The sequence below is a fragment of the Cheilinus undulatus genome, linkage group 19, assembly GCF_018320785.1.
Source record: "Cheilinus undulatus linkage group 19, ASM1832078v1, whole genome shotgun sequence".
Lineage (NCBI taxonomy): Eukaryota > Metazoa > Chordata > Actinopteri > Labriformes > Labridae > Cheilinus > Cheilinus undulatus.
Window position 1 is genome coordinate 37,149,541 of NC_054883.1, and position 17,673 is coordinate 37,167,213.

Here is a 17,673-nt window from a genome sequence, read left to right on the forward strand (position 1 = left end):
AGAACACTGTGATAAATATAAAACCCTTGTTTTGGGTTTCTTGGAAAATGGTTTGTCACATGTAGGTTTCTTGGAGTTTCTCTGTTGGAACCTGTAAGATTTTCAATGTTAAGGTTACAAAAAAATGGGGATGATTGAAGCTGTGTTTTAAGCCTCTTTTATTTGATGAGGAAATTAATTTATTGGTCTTCTTGTTACTGTTTTGGAAACATAAAAAGTATGAATACTGAATCTTGACTGGGTGGAAACTTGTCTTTCACTACAGCATTAAACGTTGGAACATAACAATAACTTATCTTTGATATCTTGAGAATACAGAAAAAAAACCCAACTCAAATTCCCAAAAAAGTTGGGGCGTTGTGGTGAATGTAAGAAATAGTGGAAAGCATCATTTACAAATCTCATAAATTGATGTTTTTTTTCAAACACAATAGAACATAAAAAACATACCAGATGCTTAAACTGGGACATTTTATCATTTAATGTAATATATTAGCTGGTTCTGAATTTGATGGCAGCAGCACATCTTTAAAAAGTAGTGAAAGAAGCAGTTGCCTGATTTTTTGGAGAGGAATGTTGTCCCATTCTTGTCTGATGTAGGATTCTAGCTGGTCAACACTCATGGGTCTCCTTTGCTGGACTTTTTCATTTTATGATGCTCCAAGTGTTTTCTATCAGTGAGAGGTCTAGACTGCAGGCCAGTTCAGCACCCGGACTCTTCTCCTGTGAAGCCATGCTGTTGTGATGGATGTGGTATGTGGTTTAGCATCGTGTTGCTGGAATATGCAGGGCCTTCCCTGAAAAAGACATTGTCTGGATGTGAGCATATGTCATTTTAAAACCTCTATCTACTATTCAGCATTGATGGCGCCTTTCCAGATGAGTAAGCTGCCCACGCCAAACTCACTAATGCCGCCCCATATTCAAATTTCAAAGTCGGATTAATCTCGCAGAACAGTTTTTCATTTTGCTTCAGTCAATTTTGAATGAAATTTTGCACAGGGAAGACAGTGGTATTTATTAATCATATCAGAACCCATGTAGTGATTTTCAGCACAGAATCCTGCCTGTTTTAAAGGCAGTGCCACATGAGGGTCTGAAGATCACAAACCCAATACTGACCTTAGGCCGTGTCCCTTTCATACAGAGAAATATCCAAATTCTATGAATCTTTTGATGATTTTATGTACTGTAGATGGTGGGATATTCAAAGTCATTGCAATTTTACTTCGAGGAACATTCTTCTGAAATTTGCATTTGCCCAACTTTACTTCTTAGAGACTCTACCTCACCAAAATGCTCCATTTATACTCAGACATGTTATTGACCTGTTGCAAATTAATCCAGTTGGTTGCAAATTGCTCCTCCAGCTGTTTTCCTTTAGTATCGTTTATTTGTCCTGCCATTTGTTTCCCTTTCCCTACCTTTTTGAGATGTGTAACTACCTTTAAGTTTAAAAAGAGCTGACGTTTTTCATGGTGTGGTAAAATGTCTCCGTTTCAACATTTGATATGTTTATGTTCCATTGTGAATATAGTATGGGTTTTTGAGCTTTGCAGATCATTGCATTCTGGTTTTCATTTACATTTTCAACAATGTACCAACTTTTTTGGAATTGGGGTTGTAAAGCACTGCTTAAACTTCTTAGAATGTACATTTAACACATAATCGTACACACAAAAGTCCAGATTTGATTTTAAAAAGGCTGAAAACATTACTAAATACCAGAAGACATGTTTTCAGCTACTAAAAGTAGGTGTGTGGGGTTTATATAGTCTTTAATCAACTCCTATTTTAGTATGCTTATCATGTAGTTTCACCGTTACAGCATGGAAACATTATTATTACTTTAAAATCTAGAACTTCCAACTATATGCACAATTAAATGGGTCAATTGAAGTATAAAAGCAGCAAAATGAGAATGCCACAGTTTAAAAATATCTTAGTATTTGCTTTGATATCCATTGCAAAAAAAAACTCTGCACCACATTGCTGTCTTTTTGGCTTTCTGCTCCACTTAGCGCTTGTTCTTTTGCAAGCAGAACTAACACACACAAAATGATACGCTTAGACTTTCAGAGAAGGTACATAAAACGGAGTGAACCGATGCAATTTATCTGACAGAACTCTTACAAAAAAGTGACTAAATCTGGTTTCGCTTCATCCGTCAGCATTGAACAAGAACTATTTGTGTTCCCTTAAAGAAGAATTTAAGGACATACTGACATCTTACATTGAGAAAATCATTCTTAACCGGTCGACTGATTCAGTCCTTTTTATTGAAGAGTCTTGAAGCATCGGTCACCAGAAAATACAATCAATACGTTAGAGTTCATTTATAATGCTGTGGCTGCAGACGTGAACTCCATTCACAGCTCATCACTGAATTATATCTCTGTGTGAGGTTTATTTTTTCATCGGTGTTATTGGAGATTACAGAATCAACCCCCCTTGATTCAATTTCAGCTGAACATGTTCTCCTTGTAAGCTTGTTTGATACAGACCTTCTGCAAATGGAGGGTGCTAGCTGTAGGATCTTGTAGTTGTATAATAGGCCGCTAAATGTGTCATTCTGTTTGTCTCTTGCAGCAGAAAGCTAAGACTTTTGTCATCTGGTTTAAAAATGACTGGAAAATATAGCAAGAGAGCATGATTACCACAACATGATGCATAAAATTTCTGAGCTTAACTGCAGCTGCCCACCACTAGTATCCTTTGTAGCTCCAGTGAATGACAACTGTCATGCTACCATAAAGCTCTCCTACTTAGAATGTGAACAGAAAGCACCAATAGTACCTCAAAGGAACAGTACAGTTTGGCAGAATTTTAATGCAGAAATGAAGTTAAAGTTGTATACAGGCCATGTCAGCTTAATATGGTGCATTATCACTCAAATGGAGCCATGTGTAGCCAATCCTGCCCACTGAGATGGAAGGGCCCCTGAAAAACGGAGAGAATGGACCCTCCCCAGTGGTAATGTGTTGTCGATGTCAATGCATGTGTGTTGGATCAGTAGCATTGGTGCTAGCTTCCTCACTGAAAATTAATTCATGTTAGGGCTGAAAAGTGTCTCAACTATAACTAAGTTCAGATATTAAAACTCTTTATTTATTTTTTTACATTATAACCAATTTTCCATCCATCATTGCCGCATCTTTTTGCCCCCCCCCCCTTTTTTTTTACCCATTTACAATGATTTTAGACATCTTTTGCTATTTTTGCCACTTTTTATTCCTTTTGTCATCAGTTTCAGCCACATTTATTCATTTCTTTAACCACTTTTGGCCCTATTTGCCCATGTTTTTTGGTTTTTTTGCCATTATCTGCAACGTTTTTTTTTTTTTGCAGCTATTGCCACCCTTAAACATTTTTGCCCACTTTTGCTGTTTTTAACCTAGTTTTGCTACTTTTCACCCATTATTTCCACCTCATGCCCATTATTTGTTCAATGTTTCTACTTTTTGCTAATTCTATCCCACTTTTTGCACGTTTTTGCCACTTCTTTAGTTGCCTTCTTTAGGTACCACTTTTTTACCACCTTTTGCCCATTTCTGCAACTTTTAAGCCCTGTATGCCACTTTTAACCCATTTATGCTTTTTTAAAACTATTTTAATCAATTCTTGCCACCTGTCATCCATTTTGTCTCTTCCTAGTCATGTACTTCAATGTACCCACCCACACTGCTAACATCGCTAATAAAAAAAGGTGTTTTATGACAAGGGGTTTTAATGTCAGCAAAATCATGGTCCACTGTAAAGTTGATCTTGGATAATAATGTATTTTTTAACCTGAATAAACCACTCCTATTAAAGCGACAAAAATATATATAATAATTTGGGTGTTTTTTTTTAAATTTATGCTCTAGCACAGTGGTTCTCAACCTTGGAGTCGGGACCCCCATGGGGGTCCCGAGACACTGAGAGGGGGTCTCCAGTTGCCCTAAAAAAAACTAAGAATGTTTTTTAAATTACACTGTTGCCACTTTACACTGATTTTGTCACATTTTTCTTACCCCTTTTCATAATTTTCTTCCTGCCAGTTTTAACTAATTTTACCATTTAAGACCTATTTCTGGTTCTTGCTTCTTGTGTTTCTGCCTGTTTTGTCACTTCTAAACCAATTTTTGCCAAATAAGCTTATTGTTGCCTTTTTTGACCCATATTGCTACTATGAATCCCTTTAAAACACTTTTTACACCCAGTTTTTCCCATTGTAACCCCATTTCAACATTTGATATCCTATTTTTGCTTGTTTATCCAATTTTTGCCAATATATGCCTATTTTTTCTTTCTCAGTTCACCCTTTTTTGTCAGTTTATATTAATTTTTCATCCCATTTTACCAAATTTCCAGCAATTTTTTGCCAATTTAAAACCATTTCAGCCACATTTTAACTCCTTTTTACCACTATTCCTGCCCATTTTTGCCACTTTAACCCGTTTTTTTACCTTTTATGCCATTATTATCCAACTTTTGCCACTTTTTTCCCATTTCTGCTACTTTTAATATCCAATGTCACCACCTTTTCCACTATTTTTTTTTGCCATTATGAACCCATTTTATCCATTTTTAAACCATTTTAATGCTTTTTTTTAATTAAATGGATTTACATTTTCAAGAAAGGCTTTTTACTACAAAAATGATTTAAAAAATATATCTTTTTTTTTTCTTTTAGAAGAGTGGCTTTTCAGGTTAAATATGAAATATGGATATCACAGCTTAACTTTACAATGGACCATGGTTTTGTTGACCTCCATGGGCCCCCAGTTTGGCTGGGTGCCAGAAAGCTCTCCCATTTAACTTCCTTTATGGTTGGCCTTGTCTGCACATGACTATTCTTAAATGTGCATGGCTGTGTTCAACCACCTTCAGGTACAGTCGAGGTCCCTGGTCTCTGGCACCTTTATTTTGGGGGTCGCAGGCTGAAAAGGTTGAGAACCAATGCGCTATAGCACAATACAGCCTTTTTCAAAATGTAAACCCCTCATGATCAGTTTTGTACAAGTGATTAGCTGATCTCATTCATAGTTGATCAGTAATTGATGATTGATAGCAAGAGACCAGATCGGGGCATCCCTGATCATTACTTCTTGATTTGTTGACACTATCGCCTCACATCCAACTCTCATTTTCCATTTGGTCCATCATGCGCAGCAATCCAGCTGCACCAGGCATTTTGGTGCAAACCATGCCCTTTTTAGTTAACCTCTGGTTTGTGGTCTGTCTCCTCTCTATGCTTTAACTCCCAGTTTGCTCTGCTCCCCTTTCAATTTTCTGCAGAGCCCGCTGCCAGCATACATCAATCTGAACAAAGCAGAGTGACCCAAGTGGGAAGTCAGACACAGGAAATCACAGAGTATTCTGTTAAGTTCAAAATAAAACCCCAGAACTGCATTGCATTGCATCAAAACAGGGAGCAAATGAACAACAAACCACGGCCGAGCGATGCAATACTATTTTCATGTGATCTTGGGGACAGGCTTCTCTGAGCTAAACTGGACTGGACTGACAGACTAAGTGGGCACCATTGGTTGGAGTAAAACATCTGATGTGGTTGCTGTGGACACAGACTGTGGAAACTGCACATTACGTTGTACAGAATCCAAGGATATGAGGGATCTCAGGAAATTTTATAATCCACATCAAAATAGGCAAAAAATGCCCACTTATGCACTGACTGAATCATTTCAATGCTAAGTTCAAAGGTGAGCCGCCACTACGCTTTCATTTCTTATTGCAATGTTAGCTTCACATCACAATTACATCCTGTTCTTTCATGCTATTTATAAAAACATTTTTCTTTTTGTTGACTGCGTTTGAGTCCAGGTTAACTCTCAGTCTTCAGGCTGTCAGCTACGGCCCATTGTGACAGATGATGTGTGACCTTAGATCCCCTGGATCTTAATACTGCTGGCTGCCTTGCTCCTTGACCCACTTTTAATGATTATTCTGCCTGAGGCGAGTGGATTAGTTTCTGTCTATAGAGTCTTGGAGAAAAGGAAGAGGAAATGACCTATTGTATAACACTGCTATAGCTGTCTCTTCTGTGAAATTACGGGATCATAAAACTGTATTCATTCACTTTAAAATGATCTTTTTAAAGTGAAATTCGAGCTGTCAAGATTTGAAATGGGAGCTGAGCTCTAAATGAACTTTAGACACCATGACCAGGGCTGACAGGAAAACCCATGTGTGAGTGGATTAGGTGTTGTGTAATCCTCCTATTTATAGATGGTTCCCCTGTGTTGACAAATACAATTACAGTAGGTAAGGCAGTGGCACATGTTTGTACCTTTGACACATTTTTTTAGTAGGTAGAGCCATACATGAACAGCATCAAACAACTGGATTTTGCATTTTTATTAGAAATAATGGCATTTATATGGAAATATATCTACTTTTTAATTATCTTGACATGTTTTCAAATGTGATAACTTAAGATATTTTTTGCAAATTTATAGAGTTTTTTGTGTTTAAATTATGTTAAAATTCTTCAGACCTTATGTAGCCATTGGTGAGCCAACATGTCCATGTGGGCCCCATAGGGGTTTGACACATGGTTCCCAAGTGGGTATGTTCAGGGGGTTCCATAATTTCCTGACCTATGCTTACCCATGCAGACTTCAACCCATATGGGACCCATATACACTATATTGACAAAAGTATTCACTCACCTGCCTTGACTTGTATATGAACTTAAGTGACATTCTGTTCTTAATCCATGTGGTTTAATATGACGTCGGTCCACCCTTTGCAGTTATAACAGCTACAACTCTTCTGGAAAGGATTTCCATAAGGTTTAGGAGTGTGTTTATGGGAACTTTTGACCATTCTTCCAGAAGGACGTGAAGGCCTGGCTCTCAGTCTCCGCTCTAATTCATCCCAAAGGTGTTCTATCAGGTTGAGGTCAGGACTCTGTGCAGGCCAGTCAAGTTCATCCACACCAAACTCTCTCATCCATGTCTTTATGGACCTTGCTTTGTACACTGGTGCACAGTCATATTGGAACAGGAAGGGGCCATCCCCAAACTGTTCCCACAAAGTTGGGAGCATGGAATTGTCCAAAATCTCTTGGTATGCTGAAGCATTCAGAGTTCCTTTCACTGGAACTAAGGGGCCAAGCCCAGCTCCTGAAAAACAAGCCCACACCATAATCCCCCCTCCACCAAACTTTACGCTTGGCACAATGCAGACAGACAAGTACTGTTCTCCTGGCAGCCACCAAACCCAGACTCATCCATCAGATTGCCAGATGGAGAAGCACTATTTGTCACTCCAGAGAACACGTTTCCACTGCTCTGGAGTCAAGTGGCGGCATGCTTTACACCACTGCATCCAATGAATTGCATTGCACTTGGTGATGTATGGCTTGGATGCAGCTGCTTGGCCATGGAAACCCTTTCCATCAAGCTCTCTATGCACTGTTCTTGAGCTAATCTGAAGGCCACATGAAGTTTGGAGGTCTGTAGCGATTGACTCTGCAGAAAGCTGGCGACCTCTTCACACTATGCACCTCAGCATCTGCTGACCCCGCTCCGTCATTTTACGTGGCCTACCACTTGGTGGCTGAATTGCTGTCGTACTTAATCACCTCCACTTTGTTATAATACCACTGACATTTGACTGTGGAATATTTAGGAGTGAGGAAATTTCACTACTGGACTTGTTGCACAGGTGGCATCCTATCACAGTACCACGCTGGAATTCACTGAGCTCCTGAGAGAGACCCATTCTTTCACAAATGTTTGTAGAAACAGTCTGCATGCCTAGGTGCTTGATTTGATACACCTGTGGCCATGGAAGTGATTGGAACACCTGATTTCAATTATTTGGATGGGTGAGTGAACACTTTTGGCAATATAGTGTATGTAGGCCTCATCCCAGGTAACAGTCTATATAGGCAATTACAGTTGAGGCCACCATGGAACCCGCAGACAACCCCACCTGGAAGCCATATTTGCAGCTGGCATATGACCATATGGGGCCCTCACTGACCTACTGACTGGTTGTTGACTGATTTGACTAGCCACTTACTATCATCCCTAACAGTGGCATAATTGAAAGATTCAATCGGAAGATAGAGTCAAGATAACTTGTATTTTATCAGCCAAGTCTATACATCTTTTTCTTCTAATTTTACATTTTAACATAAAGTGACTTTGCCTTCAATAGGAAAACAAAAATGGCAAAAGCAGATAACTTAATGTAATGGCCCATTTTCCTAAGGTTCAATGGTGTAAGTGATGCTCTGATTCATTGCACAGAACCATCTGTTCAAATGTCACTCCATGCCGAGATTTCCACTCACGACATGAGGCAACAGCAGTACAGTTCATTCACCATTGTGATCAACATCATCCCATTACCTTCCAGGAATTGTTGTAAATTATCCCAGGGTTCACAAGTTCACCAGAACATAAGTTCAATTGTGGCCAGGGGGTCTTGGCTCAGGGGAACAGCAAGATTTACAATAAACACTGGTGTAACTGGGAGAACATATTAGATCAGGCTCCAGGTGGTGATGTGGTTTCAGGAGGTAAGATGGGAAATTAACCCTCAGGCAAAGAAACACAAAAAAGTAATATGAGCCAACAGACATCTCAAGAGTCCACACTGACACAAAGACACACAAGCAGAGAAAAATGTGTGCAGGACATGCAGCTATTACACTCGGTAAATCACCTTCCACCCTGCAACACAGGAAGCAAATACTCCTTTTGGTTTTGTTACTGTTGCAATTTACCTGTGCACAGTTTCTCTGCAGTGGGCAGAGGTGCACTCATATTTCACTGAGTTAGCATTGTGAAAGTTCACGGCTGTGTTTGCTCTGTTATTGTAGTAATAAATGAGATTGAGTGGGTGCCTCAGAAAGTTGCATTCTGCCCCGATTCAAGGTTGCATAGTCATTTTCAATATAATGAGAAGTGAGGAAGGGCTAACCTTGACTATGAGGGAGCAAGAGAAACAAAAAACTAAAGAAGCTCATTTTTATGGTGTAAGTCTTTGAAGGGATGTGTGATGCAGTGCTTTATGAGTGGCCTATAACCAAAGGAGGCTTGGGAGGTAAAAATATTGGGACAATAAAAAATCATCTTGATGACAGTAGCAGTTTTATCTTCACATGCAACACTGTGATTTCTTCTATAACCCAGTCCTGATTTTGTTGTGTTTTTTGTTGTTGTTTTGAGGTCCTGTGTGCTTCTCTTATAGACATAGGTGGATATTTTTCTCAATAAGTAGTTTCTACTTATAAGAAATGGGCTGTTATTCTATCAGCAAATGCTCATTATTCATTGAATAACTACTTGAGTGGTAGAGTGTCTGGGTTGATGTATTACCTTCCGGTTTCTTAAATAAAAGTAATTCCACAGGGATCCAGACCTGATTCTGTTTTTGGCATCATATACATCAAGAAATGTTGCAGTGTTACAAATGCAAAAGATAGTTGTTATGCAGATGACACCATTATGTATATTTTCAACTTGTTTGTAAACCTCTTAGCAGCTGAACCCTCAGTGTTAAAAGCTACTGTATATCCTTCATTGAATGCACTCTATCTCTGCTAAAATGACTCCACATTTGTGTTTGCATCTTCAACATACAGTAGTATTAGCTAAAGAGTCACCATAAACTATTTTACCAGCAAATGCGTGTGTTGTATTGCTGAACACTGCTAAGCGATTATTTTGGAATGATTTCTGTCCATGTAACTGTGCTGTTTCTATTTCTTGTTTGCTTTGGCTTTGCCTAGGTGTCCCTGACAAATTCTCTCAACTGCCACTTTATTAGGTACACCTGTTCAGCTGATCATAAACACAAATATTGAGTCAATCAGATGGCAGCAGCCAGTACATTTAGATGTCTAAATATGGTCAAATTGATCTGATGTTTAAACCTTAGAATGGAAAAGAAAGATGATTTAACCCTCTGAGACTGGCATTGTCTTCTACAACAAGAAGTGACGCAGGTTATAAAAGGTTAATAACTTTTCAACCACAAAAGTGAGCCACTTACTTTTATCCTCTCTTAAAGTGAGCCAATGTGCCATGTCATGCCTTTTTAGCACTAATGGAAGTATTTCTAGGAAGCCTGGCACTGGGGTGACATTCTGGAGTATTTAAAGGTTAAATCCAATTCTAATTCGAACTGCCATTCAAGCTTTATCAAACTGTGCATGTCCAGTTGGGAAGATCATGGAGGAGACTGCCTGAATAGCTCATAATGGAGAGAAGGAGACACAGAGAGCCTGTGATGTGTCCTTCTGTGTCTCTGCAGACAGGAACTGCTTGGAATAATGGCACAAATTGAGCCAACACAAAGGAAAAACAAGGCCTCTTTTATGTAAATATGTGAACATTTTTAAGCCTTTTTTTTTCCAGTTTTTGGTCCCCAAAAGATGGGAGAACAAGTTTGTGTATATATATATATATATATATATATATATATATATATATATATATATATATATATATAAATCATAGTTGTGATCGTTTTCTTCATAGTCTCAGAACATCTTTAAAATCCAAGTGACGTTACTGCAGCACACATATTCTCAAAGACCGAATGGGAAAGCTTTCTGGCACCCAGCCAAACTGGGGGCCCATGGAGGTCAACAAAATCAAGGTCCATTGTAAAGTTAAAGTGCGATATCCATATTGTATATTTAACCTGAAAAATGAACCATTCTTATCAAAGAAACAAATATCTTTTTAACCATTTATGTAGTAAATAACCTTCTTAAAAGTTTAAATTCCTTTTGTTAGAAAAAAATAAATAAATTTGATTAAAAGTTGATCAAATAGGTTAATAATGGCAAAAAATGTTGGGAAAAGTGGTGAAATAGAGTTTTAAAAGAAGCAGAAATGGGTTTGAAGTGGCAAAGAATAGATAAAAATTGCAAAAATGGGCAGAGTGGTAAAAATGAGTTAAAAAGTGTCTGAAGTGGCTTTAAATTGGCAATAATGGGTAGAAATTAGGCGACATAGGATGAAAAATTGATACAAACTGGCAAAACAGGGTTAACTGAGAAAGAAAAGATAGGATATTGGCAGAAATTGGTTAAACTGGCAAAAATGGACTCATCAGCCAATGAAATGTGGTTAAAATGGGACAAATTGTGTGTAGAAATTGGTTAAAAGGGGCTAATAGTTGCAATTATGATCAACAGAGGCAACATTGGGCTTAAGTGGCAAGAATTAGAGTAGTCGTGGCGAAACAGGCAGAAAATGTGGTGGAAAGAGTTAAAAGTGGACAAAAATGAGAACCACTGACTAAGAGGACAGCCATGCCTTTTGAAGCAGCCAGTGTGCATCATATCTCAGTGGAAAATGTAAAGGTTATACAAGTGACAAAAACATGTTTTAATTGAACTAAAAAGCATATTTTTCTTTCACCAATGCAGGAATCATCAGGACCGCCTTAGCTAACATGGACCGGGAAGCCAGGGAACATTACACCGTCGTTATCCAAGCCAAAGACATGGCAGGCCAGGTCGGAGGCCTCTCTGGCTCCACCACCATCAACATCACTCTGACAGACATCAACGACAACCCACCCAAGTTTCCACAAAGTATGTATGAAACAGGACCTTATAGATATTGTTCTGATATGAATATAGAGGCTTTGATTGACTAGAAATAGATATATGTGTGTGCTTGGTGGCCTAGAACTTAGCCTCAATTGGAGAGCTCAAATTTCAGTTTTACTTTACTGTTTTTGCCCTTTAGCAGAGTCTGACTAATCATGCCCAGCTACATTGGTTGAAACTTAATTATTATGAACAACTGTGAAGTTAATCAAGATGAAACATCCTAACTTCTATGCTTGTAGAGATAATTGTTCTTCTTTCAGTATGTCAAAATCACATGGTAAAGACAGCAAACTGTGGATTTCTACAGATCCACTTAGTATTCCCTGCTATATCATGTTTAATATTTGATTATTGTATGATTCAGAAGTCAAACATTGCAGTTAAGTTTCCCAATACTTAAAGATGTAAGATTCCAAACGCTCTGTTTGGAAGTCTGAATGTTCTCTATTTTTAATGATATACTTACAGAATGACAATCCCTGCAAGCTAGTTTCTACATTTTGCACTGCAGGGACAAACTATTTCTAAACCATCAAGCTTTTTTCTCAATAAAAATCTGCCTCAGTGCAGTGCTATCAACCTCAGTTTAACATTTAATGTCATTTGAAGCACTGCAGAGTATTTTTAATGACATTCCCTCAGGAACAAATGGTGACAGAATCACACACTGCTTAGCTAAGCTCTTTTTTAGTAGAGCACTCAGACAATGATGAGAGGCAGATCAGCTACTGTTTGGAACAGATTTTTTATTTTTTTGCCATTTCTGAACAGAAACACTCAATTCTACTCCACAGAAAACTACCAGCTGTACGTCCCTGAATCGGCTCAAGTGGGGAAGCCGGTGGGAAAGATCAAAGCCAACGATGAGGACCAGGGCGTCAATGCAGACATCAAGTACAGCATCATTAACTCAGAGGGGGCCAACATGTTCTCCATATCCACAGACAGGGACACAAGAGAGGGAATCATCAGCCTTAAAAAGGTAAAAACATGCACACATATACTGAAAGTGATCCATCAGGAAAAGCCATGCATATCAGCTCTGTGGTAGGGCACTGATTTAATGGTGCACTGTATGGAGTCTCTAACAAGCAATGCTGTAAAGCAGCATTTTGATGAGCAAGTTATATACAATATCTCAAAGCCCTGTGTGGACACTTGTGCATGCACAATGTAAAATTTCCGTCTGCAGAGGCTGGTAAAAGTTGCTGGAAGTAGTAATATACTTTAATAGGCGGCAATCCAGCCATAAAAGAGGAGCAGAAGATGCAGACTAGATCATTTACAATGTTACAATTACTCTAAAGCAATTTCATGAGGTAAAATATACATTCACAATCTCAGTCAAATATGCTTATATGCCACTTTTCTGTAGTTGCATTAAATTGTAATAGACATTCTTATCAATGGAACTCCTAAACACTTTTCTCTACAAAAGGTGGAAAAATGCAGTTATATTAAATGTCTTGCTAGCAGACATTGCAGTAAACTACATTTAATTACATTTGGTTTAGTTCTGTAAATATTGGGACGCTTTCTTTCATTTTTATTCTCATCTTATTAAAAAGTCATTACTTCTATTTATTTTCTTTCCTTTCAAACTCTTAACATAGCTTTCTTTTCTCTTCCTTATTTTTGGAGATAAAGTAATATAACTTTATATTACCGGCTTGCTGATTTCATCCCTTTTCCTTGCTTCTTGCCGACAGCCTCTGAACTATGAGAGGAAGAAGACCTACACCCTCCACATTGAGGGGGTCAACACTCATGTGGACCCTCGTTTTTCCTACCTTGGTTCTTTCAAAGACACTGCCACCCTTAAAATCACAGTCGGGGATGTGGACGAAGCTCCGGTCTTTTCTGTTGACCATTATATTCTGGATGTATACGAGAATGCGCCGAGTGGAACAGAAGTTGGCGCCGTGTTGGCTCGAGATCCTGACAGCAGGAACAGTCCTGTCAGGTAAGAGACATGAATGATGTGCAGAAGTCATTGCAGATCATCTAAGGCTCAACATTTGGGGCTTATGAGGTCACTGTAGGATTTTTTTTCCTGCTTTCCAAATGATGCAGTTGTCATTATACGGTTACATGTCATTATATATGAAAATATTTACAGCGTCTGTTTGACCACTTCTGATGTGTTGCCGATGCCTCAGTGAGAAAAAAAAAATCTTCTGATTGCACTTTTCATACATTGACCTGTGTGTGTTCTCTGTGTTTGGTTAGGAACAATGAAAGAGAGTAAATTTTAAAGAGCAGACTCCATTTGGAACTATTTAAAAGTCAAAGCTGAAGCCCACGGTGTAAATACCAGCACACCAACCTGCTGGTGCACCTAGCTCCTGAAATGAAATCAGGGCTGGTACTCTGAGTATTTTGATTTACAGTACTAACAGAGTTCACCATGTAAAGGCCTTTTGCAGACCTGTGACTATTATAATTTCATTACAGTGGACAGCTGAAGTACCACTTCTGACATTAGGCAATTGTGCATTTTAGTTTGCTTAAGCTGTATTTGGGAGCAACAGAAGTAAAATAAAGTAACAAAAAAGAATTAGCCTACTTAATACAAATGTCAGTGACTCTGTCAAATAAAGTAGTTCACCTTGAGGATGCTCACAGTGAAACTTGTGAAGAGCAGACTGGAAAAGGCTCTATTCTGTTCAGAGGCAATGATCTTTAAGAATACAAAAGCCTCAGTGCTTTCTTAAATGTCCATGAAAATCCCTCTTCATTTAGTGTTTTATTATTATGTCAAAATATACTCATCAAACTACACAAAAGACATTTGTGAGAATTTTTTTCTGTTTTCAACATCTCATGTGAAGGTCACTAGTAAAGATGGATACAGTTTGAACTGTAACACTAGCCTTTGTTAGGCCATTCAGTTTCTCAGTTGCAAACAGGCCATTGCCATAGATACTTCACTTAACAATTAATGAAATTATGTTTAGGCATTTAATAAAGACATTTGACGTTCTTCAAACTTTCTACATAGATTACTGTGGGGAATATGTGGACAAGAAAATTATTTTAGTACTAGAATCCACTGAGGAACATGAGCCTTTTGCCACCAATGGGGGAGCAGGGACAGAACAGACTGTGTGCTAGCAGATGTAAAAGGTCTAAGCCACTTTATCCAACCTCTCTGCGCTCTGCACATGGCTTTGCACAATATATAACTGTATAACAGAGAGGGGTCTGGCCGCAGACTATACATTTCTGAAGGTCGCTCTTACAGACGGTTCATCTGAGACGCCGTAGATCTCAGAAAGGAAGTGCTTTAATTTGCAGGTACAACATGTTTCTAGATTTGGATATTTTTAAAATAAAATGCTATTCATAAAAGTCTAGCAGTTACATTAATGAAATAACCACACAGCAAACATTACAGACTAAGAAACATTTCATAGATGAAACAGAAAAAGGTCAAAGGTCTAATCTGGGATTGAATTATATATAGAACCAGTTTAGAAGTAGCTACATGGGCAGTGGCCCACTTTAGTTTGTAAGCTTTAGCTAAAGCTAACATAGCTATGCTAGCTATGTAATTAGTGTTACAACATCAATGTAGCTAAGTTAGCTTTAGCAACAAGAGCTTTAGCCCTGGGAGTTTAAGCAAATGTAGCTAAAGCTACCTCAGCTACATAGCTATGTAGCTGCATTGTGAGCTTTATGGTGTGTTACATTAGCACCTGGGAACTCCTGAATTCAGATTTGCCAGTCAGATATGTCATCAGAAATCCATGCTCAAAGGTGACATATTTCACCCTTTTAAGACAGGTTTATATTGCTCTCAGAGGTCCCCAAAACATGCCTGTGAAGTTTATTGCTGAAAAACACTCCAGTATTGGATTTTTGCATGTCTAAAAACCCCTCTGTTTCAGCCCTTCTCAGAACGAGCCATTTCTGTGTCTGTGGCTTTAAATGGTAAATGGCCATTTGACTCCACCCTGAACACACCCCTCTCAGGAAATGGATGCAGCACTCGTGATATTACGGACACTTTTATTTTCTCCAAAATTAAGACTGGGATTTGAACCATCAATCTCCCAGACCATAGTCTGCAGGGTGACCCTCTGAGCTATCAGCATCTCAGCTGATAGCTCAGAGGATTAGTAGAGGAGGGCGGAACTTTCCTCCAACTGGGGGAGGGCCAACCAAACCTGGGGTGTGCTTAGGCCCCTGGTGAGGTCACTAGATGTCAAATCTGAGAATGGCATGTTTCATCACCCATTTTCTGAAAAGTGGAGAAAGAGAGGGGGGAAGGGAATGGATTTTTCTGCTACTTGAGGGGGTTGTGGACAGGCCAGGGACACATATTTGTGTTAGAAAAGCCTAAAAAGGTGATTTTTGCATAATACGTCCCCTCTAACTTAGAATTCTGACCCAGAAAGTTTGAGGTACCCCGATTACAACCTTCTAGCAAATGGAACACATCAGCTCATGTGCAGTGTCATTCCCCGCCTCGACATCTGACTTTCAAGGCAGCATTAGCTCCCTTATCTACGTATCTCCATTATCTACATATACACAGCTATTTTTGATTTTTGTCTTAGTTTTAGTCTTTTAATGAAATCCATTGTAGTTTTAGTCACATTTAAGTCACTTTTACCCTTTTTAGTCTTACTCTAGTATTAGTCAATAAAAACTCCAAACATTTTAGTCTCTTCTTTTAGTCCAAGCATTTATTTTCTTTCCTAAATCTGGTACCAAACCATGGTGGTGTGTTCTATACATCCTGCCAAACCTGGGGTCCCTGCTTTCTACAGCTGAGAGGCAGAATAACTACAGATGCATTGTTTTTTTTGACAGATTTACCCACTGTGGAGAAATATCACAGATTTTGAATGTCTGATGAAAAATGAATTACATTTTGTTCTAGTTTTAGTCATGTTGATGAAAACTTAACTTAGTTTTTGTCAGTTTCAGTCGTCACAGACCTTTTGTTTTTGTTTTTGTCATGGAAAAAAAGGCTGTTGATGAATATTTTTAGTCATCCACTAATGGAGCTATGTAAGATGAGCTGGATGGGCTGGAATGTTTTCATGGAGGACAAGCTTTTATTTCATGTATGCAGACTTTACTCAGCTATATTTAATGTTTTGTTGTCAGGTTTTGTAGGTCAGTATTTTGACTATCAACTTTTGGTATCCCAACCCTAACCCTTACCCTAAACGGAGGTTTGATCCAATTTTATTTCTTAAGTTTTAGCGTGTATTTCCATTCTGAGACACATGGTATCTTACATGAACGGTTGTGAGAGTGGCCGTCAGAAATGGGGCTGCTGCCAGACTGTCTTGATATAACTAGTGAAGTTTAAACCTTCATGGCCTGAACCACTTGACAGCATCAAGTGCCATGCTCTTTGGACTGTGCTCTTTGTGCCATCAAAATGAGGGTCCATTGTCTCATGAGTTGTGCATCATTAGATTATATTGGAGAGCTGCAATATTTGTCATTTCACATCAGACAAGCCCACTGCAGCAGCAAAGGGTAAGAGTGAGGAGTTTGCTAATATTATGAGGCTTATTTCGGGGCTTATTGCTTCTTCATATCTGACTGGCAGCCAGCGAACTCTTGTCACTTTGTCAAATAATTGGCTGCCAAAAATTGAAGCCATGGAATTTGTTTTAATTAGAAACAACCCAGTCTTTGCCGAGGAGATTTTTTAGCTTCTCTTTAAAAAAGCCTGCTTACCATATTTGCCCAGAGATGAGCTTAGTTGGTAAAGCATACGTCCACAATGCAAGATTCGGTTAATGGGAAATTTGTTTGTGTGGCATCAGCTTCTGTCTTTTGAGAGTTTGTGTTTTGGTATTCAAGTTGACCTGAAAAATCTCAGTGGTGGTTTGGATTGGCTCAGTGATAATTAAGTCAACTAATAAGATTATTTCTGCCTCCAAGATGTGTTTGTCTTACTAAAAACTCCAATTTGCAAGCCATTTCTCTGCTGCACATAATTTCACCTTTTCTGGATGGATGTTTAAAGCTATGAGTTTGCATATTGTTAATTGCGTGGGGTTTTTCAGGCAGATTTAAACTGTCTCTGATTATACAAATAAAGAGCATGATGTGAA

At 38.6% G+C, this 17,673-nt stretch overlaps 1 protein-coding gene across 2 annotated transcripts in view; it reads left to right on the forward strand.

Moving 5' to 3' along the window:
- The window catches only part of LOC121527507 (cadherin-18), a 435,713-nt gene that overhangs the window by 340,420 nt on the left and 77,620 nt on the right, over positions 1–17,673 (forward strand). For both annotated transcript variants that reach the window (XM_041814503.1, XM_041814504.1), the window contains exons 9-11: positions 11,402–11,569; positions 12,385–12,572; positions 13,300–13,553. In XM_041814503.1, coding sequence (XP_041670437.1) covers positions 11,402–11,569; positions 12,385–12,572; positions 13,300–13,553 — 610 coding nt within the window. The remainder of the gene's footprint in view (positions 1–11,401; positions 11,570–12,384; positions 12,573–13,299; positions 13,554–17,673) is intronic.